Source organism: Stenella coeruleoalba, assembly GCF_951394435.1.
Source record: "Stenella coeruleoalba genome assembly, chromosome: 13".
In the NCBI taxonomy this organism is placed as follows: Eukaryota; Metazoa; Chordata; class Mammalia; order Artiodactyla; family Delphinidae; genus Stenella; species Stenella coeruleoalba.
Genome location: NC_137159.1, coordinates 24,869,388 through 24,885,561, shown reverse-complemented (window position 1 = coordinate 24,885,561; position 16,174 = coordinate 24,869,388). Strand labels below are relative to the sequence as shown.

The 16,174-nt window shown below is 37.0% G+C and overlaps 1 protein-coding gene across 2 annotated transcripts in view; it reads right to left on the bottom strand.

Moving 5' to 3' along the window:
• GCFC2 (GC-rich sequence DNA-binding factor 2) overlaps nucleotides 1-16,174 on the bottom strand; it is a 76,280-nt gene that overhangs the window by 30,242 nt on the left and 29,864 nt on the right. For both annotated transcript variants that reach the window (XM_079941436.1, XM_079941435.1), the window contains exon 5: nucleotides 9,228-9,343. In XM_079941436.1, coding sequence (XP_079797562.1) covers nucleotides 9,228-9,343 — 116 coding nt within the window. The remainder of the gene's footprint in view (nucleotides 1-9,227; nucleotides 9,344-16,174) is intronic.

Below are 16,174 nucleotides of genomic sequence, written 5' to 3'. Positions count from 1 at the left end.
CATTTGAGCATGTTATGATTTGGTAATTTATAATATTATAAGTATTATAATTATTAAAATATTTAATATTAAAATTGAAATATTTAATATCAACATCAAAATATTTAATATTAAATCTAATATTAAAAATTAAAATTTCAATAACATCTAAATATTAATTAATATTAAATTAATAAATATTAATAAATTAATTAACATTAAATATTACTTTAATATTAAAATTTATAAATTATTTTGGTAATAATTTATCTGTTTCGTGACTCACAATGGTTTCTGTTTTGTCATTAGAATTTGATGTTCCGTGAGGTGGGTGCATTTCATTCCCTCTGTTGTTGCTGTAAACCCTATACTGCTCTGTTGATGTTCAGGAAGCCCAGTTTCCTTCAGCTCTTGTGAACATCACATGTATCAACTGATATAACATAAAAAAACTCTCAAATACAATTCAACATCTGCTTATCTTTTAAAATTCACTTACCCCTTACATATACATGCCAATGGAGGAATAAGAAACACACAAAAAATCTAGAATGTGTTTTACACTAATATTCGACACTGTGAGCACATTAGAATTAGAGAATTAACTAAATGAAATAACAAATTCATAGTATTTGGACTTGAATCAAACAATTAAAAAAAACTAAACTTCTGCTAACCTCCTCTAAAATGAAAACTATTAGTAAGCACTTGCTTAGGCCAAATGTCCTCTTTTCAAGTTTCCCTTGAATAATGACTACTGCATTTGTCTCTGAAAGTCTTTCCTTGCTTTATATAAAAAATAGAGGCAGTTAAGAAATAAATCAAGATAATAATGTACAGCAAGCATTATTAACAAGATGCTTTAAGTGTAGTATTACCAGTTACAGCAGTAAATGTGTAAGTACATATATGGAAAAACAAGGTATGGAACAGGGTATATAAGTGTGCTTCAATTTTGTATTAAAAATGGGGCAATATATAAGTACGTATGTGCTTATACAGACATACATATATATTACTTCTGCAAGGAAACATAAACTGGTAGAAATGGTTTCCTCTGGGGAAGATGACTTCCTTTTCTCTGTATAAGCTTTTGTACTGTTTTTTGACTTTTGTCTTTAAACCATAAAATATGTTTTCTTTTAAAATAAAGAACCCCGTTAATAAAAAAAATAAAGTACACTAAAGTTAAAAATAACATTTATCTGGATAAAGTGAAATGCTAATCTATATCAGTGGTCTGCTATTTTTTTCTGTTCTATTACTCATGCAAGACAACTCTCTCAAACACAATCTCAAAAAAAAAGGTTCTGAGTTATATGTGATTCTAGATGCAATCTATCTATAATTCTAGCTCTGTATCAGAAGGAGAGTAAATGATAGTGAAAACATTACAAAAATCATCTTTAATCAAGATAATCTCATCATTTAACATCACTACTGAAAAACAATGACCTAGAACAGAGGCTGGCAAACTTTTTTGGTAAAGGGCCAGATAGTAAACATTTTAGGCTTTGGAAGCTCGATGGTTGCTGTTGTAACTCCTCAATTTTATGTTGTAGCACAAAATCAGCTACAGATAATACACTGCACAAGCATGGCTATGTTTCAATAAAACCTTATATAGAAAAATGGGCAGTAGGCTGGTAGTTTGCCAACCTCCTAGAAAACAGAGATAACCTGAAATCTAAAAAATGGTACATCTAAAATTTTCATATATTTCACAATAAAATGTTACAAAAGGTCCTTTTCTGCATTAAACTATTTAAATAAACCATGACCAACATATTTTAGTTGCAATGTGATCAAGGAATGAAGCTACTGCAAATCTGATTTATACAAAAGATACAGGGGGAGAAAATTCTGAACCTATTTGAAGGTATTAGAAAAAAATTCCCAGGTATAAAAAAAAAAAGCAATGAAAATGTTCTTTAAGAATACTTGCTTTGGTGGCAGGAGAACCAAGCTCTCTCCTTGTATTAAATGTTGTAAGGACTAATTAGACTTTTACTGTCATATTTATTCTTTCATATATCTAAAGATGCACACTAGATCCTAAGTAGTAAAACAGAAAATATATAAATATTTAAAACAAAACAACCTATTACGGGGTTTGCCTTATTTTTAACAAAAAATACCATTTATAAATGTGAGATTAATACTATTTAAGAGATAACTATTAATAGCAATAGATAATGAATGGTTAGCTGTGCTTTACAAAGCTGTGCTTTGTATCAAGAACCATAAAAATATGTCTAACTTTTGCTGCAGTTAACTTTCCCCGGAAACTTATCTTAAGAAATAATATAACCATTTTGGGACTTCCCTGGTGGCACAGTGGTTAAGAATCGCCTGCCAATGCAGGGGACATGGGTTTGAGCCCTGGTCCAGGAAGATCCCACATACTGCGGAGCAACTGAGCCTGTGCACCACAACTATTGAGCCTGCACTCTAGAGCCCGTGAGCCACAACTACTGAGCCTATGCGCCTAGAGTCTGTGCGCCGCAACAAGAGAAGTCACCACAATGAGAAGCCCGTGCACCACAATGAAAACCCAACACAGACAAAAATAAATAAATAAATTTATAAAAAAAAAATAACAGTTTAAGTGACTTATAGGAACAAAACGTTCATAATGAACATCTGTAGCATTATTTATAATAAGACACATTTAGAAATCAAAATGTCAATGTCCAACACAAATACTTAAATAAATCATGATATACTAACTGTATCGACGAACAAAATATTACTAATATACTTATTTTTTATTGTAGTCAAAAACATATAACAAAATTTACACTTAACCATTAAAGTATATTACAGTAGTATTAACGATATGCACATCGTTGTATAACAGATCTTTAGAACTTTTTCATCTTGCAGAACTGAAATTCTATACCCACTGATCAACAACTCCCCATCTCCCCCCACCCTTGGCAACCATGATTCTACTTTCAGTTCCTAAGAGTATGACTACTTTAGATACCTCATATAAGTAGAATCATGCAGTATTTATCTTTTTGTAACTGGTCTATTTCACTTAGTCCTCAAGGTTCATCCATGTTGTGGCATGACAGGATTTCTTTTTTTTTACCACTGATAATAAATACTCCACTGTGTGTAAATACCACATTTTCTTTACCCATTCATCTGCTGATGGACATTTAAGTTGCTTCTACCTCCAAGCTATTGTAAATAAGGCTGTAATGTGCAAATATCTCTTGAACTGTTTTCTTTTGAATTCTTTTGGCTATATATCCAAAAGTTGGATTGCTGGATCATATGGTAATTCTATTTTTAACTTTTTCAGAAATTGTTCTCCATAGCAACTGATCATTTTACATTCCCACCAACAGTGTATAAGAGTTCCCTTTTCTCTATATCTTTGACAATACCAGTCAATTTCTGTATTTTTCATAGTGGCCACCTTAATGGGTATGAGGTGATAGCTCAGTGTGGTTATGATTTGTTAATTCCCTGATTAGTGATGTTGAGCATCTTTTCAGGTTTGTTCACCACTTGTATGTCTTCTTTGAGAAATATCTATTCCAGTCCTTTACCCATTTTTCAGTTGGATAGTCTGTTGTTGAGTTACATGGGCTACTTATATATTTTGGGTATTAACCACTTATCATATATATGGTTTACAAATATTTTCTCCTATTCTGTTGGTTGCCTTTTCACTCTGTTGATTATTTCCTTTGTTAGGCAGAAAACATTTTAGTTTGATGTAGTCCCACTTGTCTATTTTTGCTTTTGTTGCCTGTGCTTTTTCTTTCTTGGGTCCTTTGAGATTCCATATGAATTTCAGGATTTCTTCCTATCTCTGCAAAAAATGCCATTGGGATTTTGATAGAGAATGCACTGCATCTATAGATTGCTTTGGGTAATATGGACATTTTAATAGTATTGTTTTCTAATCCATGAACATGGGATGTCTTTCCATTTACTTATGTCTTCAATTTCTTTCAGCAATGTTTTGTAATTTTTGATGTACAAATCTTTTGTCTCCTTGACTAAGTTAATTCCTAAATTTTATTCTTTTTAATTCTATTGTAAATGAGTGTTTTCTAAATATATAGTTTTGGACTTTTCATTGTTAGTGCATAAAAACAACTGATTTTTATGTGTTGATATTTCATTCTGCAATTTGCCAGATTTATTAGCTCTTACAGGGTGTGTGTGTATATGTAAGTGTAGTCTTCAGGCTTTCCTACATAAGAGATCGTATCATCTGTGAACAGAGATAATTTTACTTCTTCCTTTCCTATTTGGATGTCTTTTATTTATTTATTTATCAATTTATTTTTCTTGTGTGAATTCTCTGGCTAGGACTCCCAAAACTTTGAATAGAAGGCACAAGAATAGGCATCCTTACCTTGTTCCTGATCTTACAGGGAAAGCTTTTGGTTTTCCACCACTGAATATGATGTTAGCTGTGGGCTACTCATATATGGTCTTTATTATGTTCAAGTAATTTCTTCCTATTCCTAGTTGGGTGAGGGTTTTTATCATGAAAGTGTGCTTAATTTTGTCAAAGGTGTCTTCTGTATCAATTGAGATGATCATGTGGTTTTTGCCCTTCATTCTGTTAATGTAGTATACCACACTGATTTTCTTATGACTCATTCTTGTATTCCAGGAATAAATCCCACTTGATCATGTGTATAATCCTCTTAATGTATTGTTAATTACATTTGCTAGTATTTTACTGAGGGTTTTTACATCAATATTCATCAGGGATATTGGCTTATTAACTTTCTTTTCTTGTACTATCTTTGTCTCAGATTTTGGGATCAGGGTAATGCTGACCTCATAGAATGAGTTTGGGAATGTTATCACCTCTTCAGTTTTTTGGAAGGGTTTGAGAAGGAATGGTGTTAATTCATCTTTAAATGTTTGGTAGAATTATCCAGTGAGGTTATCTGTCCTGGGCTTTTCTTTGTTGGTAGGTTTTTGACTACTAATTCAATCTCCTTACTAGTAACAGATTTGTTCAAATTTTTCATCTCTTTATAAATCAGTCTTGGTAGGTTGTATGTTTCTTGAAATTGATCCATTTCTTCTTGGTTATCTAGTTTGTTGGTGTATAATTGTTTATAGTATCTTATGATCCTTTTTGTTTCTGTGGCATTAGCTGTAACGTTTCTCTTTCTTACTTTTGTTATTTGAAACTATTCTCTTTTTCACTTAGCCTGGCTAAGGGTTTGTCAAATTTTTTTGATCTTAAAAAAAAAATTCAGTTTTGATTTTTCTTCAGTTGTTCTTCTATGCTCTATTATGTTTATTTCTGCTCTAATCTTTACTATTTCCTTCCGATAACTGGGCTCAGTTTGTTCTTTTTGAAGTTTTTTGAGGTACAGTTAGGTTGTTGATTTGATACCTTTCTTCTTTTTTAATGTGTTCATTGCTATAAACTTTCCTCTTAGTACTGCTTTTGCTGCATCCCATAACTTTTGGTGTTTTTGTTTTCATTTGCCTCAAGATACTTTATAGTTTCCATTTTGATTTCTTCTTCGGTACATTGGCTGTTCAAGAGCCTGTTTAGTTTCCACACATTTGTGAATTTTCCCTTTCCCTTTCTGTTACCGATTTCTAGTCTCACTGCACTGTGCTTGGAAAAGGTATGATTTCAACCTTAAATTTGTTAAGACTTGTTTGTGACTTAATGTGGGATCTATTCTGCAGAGTATGGTCTGTGTGGTTGAAAAGAAAGTATATTCTGCTGCTGTTGGGTGGAACATTCCATATATTTGTTAGGTTCATTTAGCTTTGTTCAAGATCACTGTTTCCTTAAGACTCTCTGTCTATTTCATCAATTATTTGAAAGTGTGATATTGAGGTCTCATACTATTATTATATTGCTATTTCTCCCTTCAGCTCTGTCAATATTTGCTTTATACAGTTAGGTGCTCCACTGTTGGGTACATATACATATAAATAGTTGCTATATTGTCCCAATAAATTGACCCTTTTATATTACATAATATCCTTGTCTCTTGTAGTTTTAAACTTAAAATTCTTTTCTCTAAGTAATGCCACTCCTGCTCTCTTTTGTTTACTGTTTTCATGGAATCTTTTTGCAATCCTATCACTTTCATCCTATATGCATCCTTAAATCTAAGTGAGCCTCTTGCAGATAGTATATAGTTGGCTCTTGCTTTTTAAAATTTTTTGGCTGTGCAGCTTGTGGGACCTTAGTTCCCTGACCAGGGATCAAACCCAGGTGCTAGGCAGTGAAAGCACAGAATCCTAACCACTGGACCACCAGGGAATTCCCAGATCTTGCTTCTTTTATTTTTCCCAACCTATTCAGCCACTATATGTCTTTTGATTATAGAATATAATCCATTCACATTTGAAGTAATTACTGATATGGAAGGACTTACGACTGTTATTTTTAAATTGTTTTTTGTCTGTCTTGTAGTTATTTTGTCCCTCTCCCTTTTTTTTTTTAACATCTTTATTGGAGTATAATTGCTTTACAATGGTGTGTTAGTTTCTGCTTTATAACAAAGTGAATCAGTTATACATATACATATGTTCCCATATCTCTTCCCTCTTGCGTCTCCCTCCCCTCCACCCTCTCTATCCCACCCCTCTAGGTGGTCACAAACCACCGAGCTGATCTCCCTGTGCTATGCAGCTGCTTCCCACTAGCTAACTATTTTACGTTTGGTAGTGTATATATGTTCACGTCACTCTCTCACTTTGTTGCTGCCTTGCGTTTTGTTGATTTTTTTGTAGTGATGTGCTCTAGATCGTTTTCATTTTCCTCTGCATATCTTCTATAGGTACTTTCTTTATGTTTACCATGGGGATTACCAAAAAACATCTTATAATTCTAGTAATCTATTTTAAACTGACAACATCTTAACTTCAATCACATACAAAAACTCTACTCCTTTATATCTCCCCCTCCACCTCTTGTTATTGATATCACAAATTACACTTAAAAATTTTGTATCCACTAACATGTTATTTTTGTGCTTTTACCTTTAAAATTCTGTATTAAAAGTGATTTTTACACCACTCTTACAGTATTACAGGATTCTATATTTATATATATATTTACCTTTACCAGAGAACTTTGTATTTTTGTATGGTTCATGCTACTGTCTAGTGTCCTTTCATTTCAACTTGAAGGATATCTTTCAGCAATTTTTGTTAAGGCAGGTCTAGTGTGACGAACTCCCTCAGCTTTGTTTACCTGAGTTTTTTATTTCTCCTTCATCCTACTCCCTTCTGGCCCCCGTAATGTTTCATCCTACTCCCTTCTGGCCCCTGTAATGTTTCTGTTGAGAAGTCTCCTGTTAATCTTATGGGGCCCTCTTGTACATGATGAGGTGCTTTTGTCTTGTGGCTTTTTAAATTCTTTGTATCTAGAAAGTTTGATTATAATCGTCTCATTGTAAGCCTCCTTGTGTTCATCCTTGTTGGAGTCCTTTTAACTTTTTGAAGTTGAATGCCCATTTCCTTCCTCAGACTGGTAAGTCTTTGGCCATTATATCTTCAGATAAGCTCTCTGTCCCATTCTGCTACTCTTTTCCTTCTTGGATTCCCATAATGTATATGTTGTTCTGCTTGATAGCATCATATAAATCCCTTAGGCTTTCTTCACTTTTCTTTTTTCTTTTTGCTACTCTGACTTGGTAATTTCAAATGATCACTCTTTGAGGTCTCGCTTGTTTCTTCTGCTTGATATAGTCTGCTACCTTCAGTAAATTTCCTTTTTTTTTTTTTTTTTTTGGTACGTGGGCCTCTCACTGTTGTGGTCTCTCCCGTTGCGGAGCACAGGCTCCGGATGTGCAGGCTCAGCGGCCATGGCTCACAGGCCCAGACACTCCGTGGCATGTGGGATCTTCCCGGACCGGGGCACGATCTCGTGTCCCCTGCATTGGCAGGTGGACTCTCACCACTGTGCCACAAGGGAAGCCCCCTTCATTAAATTTTTTAGTTCAGTTATTACACTTTCAGCTCTAGAACCTCTGGTTCTTTCTTAGTTTCCATCTCCGTTGGTATTCCAACCTTGTTCATGTATCATTTCCCTGATTTCTTTAGTTGTCTGTGATCTCTTATGGCACATTAAGCTTCTTTAAGAAGACATTAAGCTTCTTTAAGAAGATTATTCTGAATTCTCTGTCAGGTAATTCATAGACCTCTGTTTCTTTCAGTTCTGGAATTAATTTGGGCCCTTTGATTGGGCCATGTTTCCTTGTTTATTCATGTATCTGGTTATCTTTTTGTTGTGTTTTGTGTATTTGAAAATGCACTTAAGGGGAGTTTCTCCCTCATATGAAGCTGTTTCCCTTAAGTGCATTGCAATCAGCCTGACTGGAGATTCCCAGTGGTGTTGTGTGGGGAAGAGTGTCTTCTCAAACCTTTCCTGGGGGAGGCACCTTCTCTGGGCTTCTATACGAAATTTCCTAATTATAGAGATTAGTGGGTTTCTTTTTCAGGATTCTGTAGTCTCTTGTTCCCTCTGGTGTTTGTAGTACTACAGACTTTCCGGCTCTGCAACAGGCTGCTTAGCTCTTCCTTGCCCTCTGTGGCCCTCAGGCATCTAACGTATGATGGTTCCCCATCAGTGCTCTGAGACAGACAAGACAGAAACAAGTCTCTTGGGCAGTACCTCCAAAAGACAGTGTTCCACTCTTCTTTCTCCTTCCCAATGGAAAAACTATGACTTGGGTTTTTTCTCTCCATCAAAAGCAGTGCTGGCTTGTGAGAGGGGCTAGATGCAGTTGGAATGAAATGGTTTTTCTTACCCATTACAATGTGGCTATTTTGGGCTTTGAGCTTGCCTGGGGTACTACAACTTCCTGATTTCTGGAGTACTCATAAAGGCTTTTTGGACAGTATGCTGTTGTTAAGTTGGTATCTCTGTGAGGCAACGAGGTCTAGGGCTTCTTATTCTGGCATCTTGCTGCCATCACTCCCGACATATTATTTTTAAATATTAAAGGCTATTTAACAATGCAGATAAATGCTAACAAAAATAGTAAGTGAAAAAAGCAGAACTTGATTTTATTGATTGTAACTATATGATATATACTTATCATAAACACTAAAAGACATATAAAAAAGGAAATCAGTTATATTAATGTGCTAATACAGGTGATGCTAATTTTTGCCTATAAATCTGTTTAATACTAATATTTAATAGTTAAAAAGATTATAGTGCTAATTTTTTTCACTATTAAGTGTCTATCACAAATGTAAATTTTAAAATTAATATTACTTACCTAGTATTTAGTTGCTTCTTTATAATTTCTAAATTTACTGGTGGAAATGAAATGGAAGTATCAAACTTCTTCACTGTTTGAGATTCACTGCTATGAGAAAGATCTATGTCTTGTCCCTAAAAGTAATATGAAAGTTTATATTGTTTTCAACATTCATTAGTCTTGCAAATATTAATAGCATGAAAGCAGACTGGATACACCAAGGTCTCACCAGCTCAAAATTCCATGCCTCTGACATTTTTTATGGTTGTAATAAAATGTTTTTAAAATTTGCACAGTTTTAAAATTTAGAACTTTAAATTCACGTGCAAGAGGCAAACTACAAAATCTTATTTTTCACAAAAGCTTTGTTCTCAGTGTTTATATAGCTAGTTCTGTTTATGATCTAATATACTCTCAAAAAACCACATACTGGAGGCTCCAATCAAGGTGGCAGAATAGAAGGACATGGAGGTCACCTCCACCCACAAATACATGAAAAATACGTCTCTGTGGAACAATTCTCACAGAATACCTACTGAACCTGGCAGATCTCAGAACCTAAAAGTGCAAGAAAGATCTCCATGTAATCGGGTAGGATGAAAGAAAAAAAAGGGAAGCGGGATGGGACCTGTGTCCCTGGGAGGGAGTCATGAAAGAGGAAAAGGTTCCCATATCTTGGAAGGCCCCTCAGGTGGGACAGAAAGGGAGCTTCAGAGGCTCAGAGGAGACAGCAGCAGCCAGTTTGCACAGAGAGGCCAGAACAGATGGTCTGGGCCACTGCCCTGCACTCCCCAGCCTGAGATGCACATCGGCTGGTGCACACGAGGGCTGGGTGCTGATACTCCAGCTTTAGAGGACAGACCCAAGGGGAGGACTGGGGTTGGCTGTGTGGAGACAGCAGGAAGGGGCTGGAGTGTGGTACAGCGACAACTGGTAGGTATACATGGAAGAAGCCTGGGCCCGCCATAGAAGCAAAGTGTCATTGTTAAGGGGGTGTGAGAAGGGAGGGGCGGTGCCTGCCATTAGCAGCCTCACACTTGGCATGCTCACAGAGGGAGTGGAGCTGCCGCTGAAACCCCACTGTTAATGTGCATGTGAGTGAAGGGAGGGGCGGGGCCGCCATAGCAGCCTCTTTCAGCTGGCTTGGGACCACCTCTACAAGCTCTGGGAGCACGCAAGTGCCATGGAGTTGCCCACAAGTGGAGGCGGGGCTGAAATCCAAGTTGATTACCAGGGGTCACATAACTTAGGAAGCAGGGCTGAAATCTAAGCCATCTCCCCACGACTGTGTGATCTGCAGATTTATGCCATGGCCACTGGCTTTGTAAAAACTCAGCGACTTCATGATATCTGAATGGACAACGGGTGCTCCTGCAGCTCTGATGCGTCTGGCCTTAGCATCTGTGGGCTCTGTGGGCGCATGCACATGCAGGCTGGGACAGGGTCTGGGTTGCTCCCATAGCTCCCATGGAGGGTCCAGGTGTGCAACTACTGCAGTCGTGGTACCTGACTTCAGTGGATCTGCACTGGTTGATTTGCGCTGGTGGCTTTGTTAACACAGGGCCTGAGGGACACCAGGGACTACTGCCTGCATTCCCAAAGTTGAGGTGGGGCCAAGGGCATGCCACCAACAGTACACTTTGTGAGCTTGCACAGTGGGTTTCAGGTGACACCATGGAGCGCACTTCACAGTGGATAGCTCTGGTAGAGGAACACTCAGTGGCTCCTCTCTCAGTGGGAGTGCTCCAATTCCACCTATCTCACACCGCACATCAGAAACAGATCTGAGGGTTTCTACTCTAACAACTAGGGGGTAGACGCTGCTGCCAACAGGGCTGTGACAACCACAGAGCAAAGAGGAGGCTCTGCTCAACATTCAGTTCAGGCTCGGGTCACCACGACACCAGTCACAGTCACACCCCCTTTTAAAGGTGATAACGGCCAGCACGCACTGAGGAAAGAGGCAGCCATACTAAAACAGCCCTCCCACCAAATATATTAAACCCGTGCAGGCTACACATGGATACTCCCACATAAAAATAGCCCTCCAAGACCACAGTAGTTAACTGTTTCTCCTAAACTCATAGAGTAAGAGAAATATAAGTAAAATGAAGAAGCAGAACAACCACTCCCAATTAAAAGATCAAGAGAATTGCCCTGAAAGAACAGTGAAATAGACATCTTCATCTAATAGATACTGATTTATTTCAAAAAGAAGATAGTGAAAATACTGAAGGAATTAAGAAAGGCTATAATTGAAATACATATTACTGTAAAAAGGGACTAGAAACTATATAGAGGAGCCAAGAAAAATTAGAAAACTCAGTTGCCCAGATGAAAGCTGAGCTAAAGGCAATAAATAGCAGACTGAATAATGCAGAATGAATGTGTTCTGAAAGAAAAAATAATGTAAATCCCCCAATCAGAACAGCAGACAGAAAGGCAATATAAAAGAAATGAAAAAAATGGAAGCAATATAAAAGATCTATGGGATAATATAAAGCTTGCCAGTGGTTAGAGGTCCCGCTCTGCCAACAATCAGCCTGGCAGTGGTCCTCGCTGCAGAGAGTGCAGTGAGAAGAGGATCGTAGCCTTCTCCCTGGGGCCCTCCAGGCCCTCTGGCCTCAGGCTGGAGGGTGAGCTGGGGGCTCAGGGACAGGCTGAGGGCTGTGTCCTGCAGAGCTCCAGAGCCCTCGCCAGGGCCACCCACTGGTGGGGCCCAGGCCTTGAAGCAGCCCCGAACCGCTCCCCCATCCCCACCTCTGGGACTTAACGGCAGTAGCAGTCTCCATGGGTCACAGTCCATGGAGGCCCCAGCAACTGGAGTACATGGACACTGCCGTTAAGGTAGGATACTTCCGCACTCCCATGAAGCCGGGCACAGCCACATGCCTCCTTGCAGCTAAGGAAGTCTGAGCAGAAGTGAAATGTATAGCACTGAGCTGCGGTACTTGACTCAAAGGCTTCTCTTCCCTGCCGTAAGGACCTTGGATGTTCTGACTCCAGTCATGCTTGTGGAAAGTTCTATGCTCTCCTTCCTCCTCCTGCTGCCTCAACAATGTTGCTTCAATTAAAGTTACTGTCCCTTGAAGAGTGGGTTCTGTCTCCTCCAGGCCCACAAGGGCCAGGGCAGGATACAGGCTCCTCCCCAGCCCACAGCCCCACCCACACTTTGGGCAAAGATGACTTGCGCTACAGTTGCTTTTATGTACCAGGAGTGGTGACTTTTAGTATGGTCTGCTGTTTTCTCAACTTTACAATTTTCAATTAGTTCCAAGGGCTTTTTTTAATCACTTCACTGGTTCCTGGACTAAAGATTTAGAAGGCAGTTTAGATTTAGTCCAGACATTTATGGTCTTAGGGATAATTGACTCTATAAATTGTGGAATAAACAGCTTATGCTCATAGAACTGTACAACACAAAGAGTGAACTGTAATAAAAGTTATAGACTTTGGTTAATAATAATGTCTCAGGATCGGTTCATCAATTGCAACAAATGTACCACACTATTGCAAGATGTTAATAATGGGAGAAACTGGGTGAAGAGGGAGAGGTGGGAATGCTGCATATTATCTGCTTAATTTTTTGTGAACCTAAAACTTCTCTAAAAAAAAAAGTCTATTAACTAAAAAATAATAATACGGGCAGGGTGAGTATATGAGGGCATTGATGAAACAAAATTAGCCAATAGTTGGCAATTTTTGAAGCTGAATCATGGTCCACAGAGGGGGATTCATTATATTATTATATGTCCACAATAAAAGTTTTAAAACTCTTAAATATAAAGCGTGCCAATCTATGCATAATAGGAATTTCAGAAGGGGAAGAAAGAGACAAGGGGATTGAAAATGTATTTGAAGAAATTATGGCCGAAAACTTCCCAAACCTAAAGAAGGAAACAGATATCTAGGCACAGGAAGCACAGAGGGTCCCAAACAAGATGAACCCAAGCAGACCTACACCAAGACATATTATGATTAAAGTGGCAAAAGTTAAAGATAAAGAGAGGATTCTAAAGGCACCAAGAGAAAAAGGGTTAATTACAAGGGAACCACCATAAGGCTATTACCTGATTTCCCTATAGAAAACATTGCAGGCCAGAAGAGAGTAAAAAGAGTTAATTACAAGGGAACCACCATAAGGCTATTACCTGATTTTCCTATAGAAAACATTGCAGGACAGAAGGGAGTGGCAAGATATAGTCAAAGTTCTGAAAGAAAAAAATATGCAACCTAGGATACTCTACTCAGCAAGATTATCATTTGGAATAGAAGAAGAGAGACAGAATTTCTCAGAAGAGCAAAAACTAAAAGAATAACAGCAATACTAAACCTATACTAAAAGAAATAATTAAAGGCCTTCTCTAAATAGAAAAGAAGAAGTAATCTGCATAAAAGAGAAAATCAAAAATGGAAAGTAAATCACTTAAGCCAGTATACAGATTAAAGTAAAAAACAAACATTTTTGTGAAAGGGATGATAAGCAAAATGAACAGAAAAAGGATGAACATGAAGATGTAAAAGAGGGTATCAAAATCATAAAATGCCAGGTAGGAGAGTAAAAAAATGTAGATTTTTAAATTTTAGAATGTGTTCGAGCCTATATGACTATCAGTCTAAAGCAAGTAGATATAGTAATGGTTTAACATATTTGAAAACCATATGGGTTACCACAAATCAAAAAACATACAACAGATTCACAAAAACCAAAAAGAAGAGAACAAGCATAATACAAAAGAAAATCACCAAACCACAAAAGGAAAAAGAAAGGAACAAAGAAAAAATACAAAATCAACTGGAAAACAAGGTTAAAAATGGCAATAAATACATATCTATCAATAATTACCTTAAATGTCAATGGACTAAATGCTGCAATCAAAAAATACAGAGTGGCAGATTGGATTAAAAAACAAGAGCCTACCATATGCTGTCTACAAGAGACCCACTTAAGAGTGAAGGACACAGACTGAAAGTGAGGGGATGGAAAAAGATAACCATGCAAACAGAAATGACAAGAAAGCAGGGGTAGCACTACTCATATCAGGCAAAATGGACTTTAAAACAAAGGCCATAAAGAAAAAGAACACTATATAATGATGAAAGGATCAATACAAGAGAAGGATATTACATTCGTCAACATATATGCACCCAATATAGGAGCACCCAAAAACATAAAACAAATACTAACAGACATAAAGGGAAAAAGGGATGGGAGTACAATAATAGTAGGAGACTTAAACACCCTACTCATATCAATGGACAAATCTTCTAGACAGAAAATCAATAACGCAGCAGAGATCCTAAATGATACACTAGAGCATTTAGACTTAATTGATATTTTCAGGACATTATATCCAAAAAACCCAATACACAGTCTTTTCAAGTACACATGGAACATTCTCTAGGGTTGACCACATACTGAGGCACAAAACAAGCCTCAACAAATTTAAGAGCATAGAAATTTTTTCAAGAAGGTTTTCTAACCACAGCAGCATGAAACTGAAATCAACCACAAAAAAAGAAACGAGAAAAAAAAAGATTACCTGGAGACTAAACAACATGCTACCAAAAAACCCAATGGGTCAATGATGAAATCAAAGAGGAAATTAAAAAATACCTTGAGACAAATGACAATGAAAATACAATCATACAAAAATCCATGGGCTACAGAAGAGCAGTTCTTAGAGGGCAGTTCATTGTGATACAGGCCTCCCTCAAAGAACAAGAAAAATCTCAAATAAAAACCTACCCTAACACCTAAAAGAATTAGAAAAAGAACAAACAAAACCCAAAGTAAGCAGAAGGAAGGAAATAATAAGGACCAGAGAGGAAATAAATGAAATAGGGATTAAAAAAACAATAGAAAGAAATCAATAAAACCAAGAGCTGGTTCTTTGAAAGGATAAACAAGACAAACCTCTAGACAGGCTCACCAAGAAGAAAAGAGGGGAATCAAATAAACAAAATGAGAAATGAAAGAGGAGAAATCACAACTGATACTGCAGAAATACAAAAACCCATAAGCGAATACTATGAACAATCATATGCCAACAAATTGAACAACCCAGAAGAAATGGAAATGTTTCTAGGAATGTTTCTAGAAACATCCCATCAAAATTGAATCAAGAAGAAATAGATACTTTGGACAGACCAATCATTGGAAGTGAAACAGAATCTGTAATAAAAAAACTCTGTACAAACAAAAGTCCAGGGCCTGACGGCTTCACAGGCGAATCCTACCAAGCACACAAAAAAGGACTCATATTTATTGATCCTTCTCAAATTCTTCCCAAAGAGTGAAGAGGAGGGAAAACTCCCAAAGACATTCTATGAAGCCGTCATCACCCTGATACCAAAACCAGACAAAGACACTACAAAAGAAGAAAATTACAGGCCAGTATCTTTGATGATTACAGATGCAAAAATTCTCAATAAAATACTAGCAAACTGAATCCAACAACACATAAGAAAGATCATACACTATGACCAAGTTGGATTCATCCCAGGGTCACAAGGATGGTTCAAAATGTGCAAATCAATCAATGTGATACACCACACTGACACAGAAAAGACAAAAACTACATGATCATCTCAACAGATACAGACAAAATTCAACATTCATTTATGATAAAAACTCATACCAAACTGGGTATAGAGAGAACATATTTCAACATAATAAAAACTATGACAAACCTACAGCCAATATAATACTCAGTAGTGAAAAACTGAAAGCCTTCACGCTAAAATCTAGATCAACACAAGGATGCTCACTCTCACCTCTTCTATTCAACCTAGTACTGGAAGTCCTAGCCACAGCAATCAGACAAGAAAAAGAAATAAAAGGGATCCAAATTGGAAGGGAAGAGGTAAAATTGTCATTATATGACATATGTAGAAAACCCTAATGACCTACAGAAAAACTATCAGAACTGATAAACGAATTCACAAGGTAGCCAGGATACAAG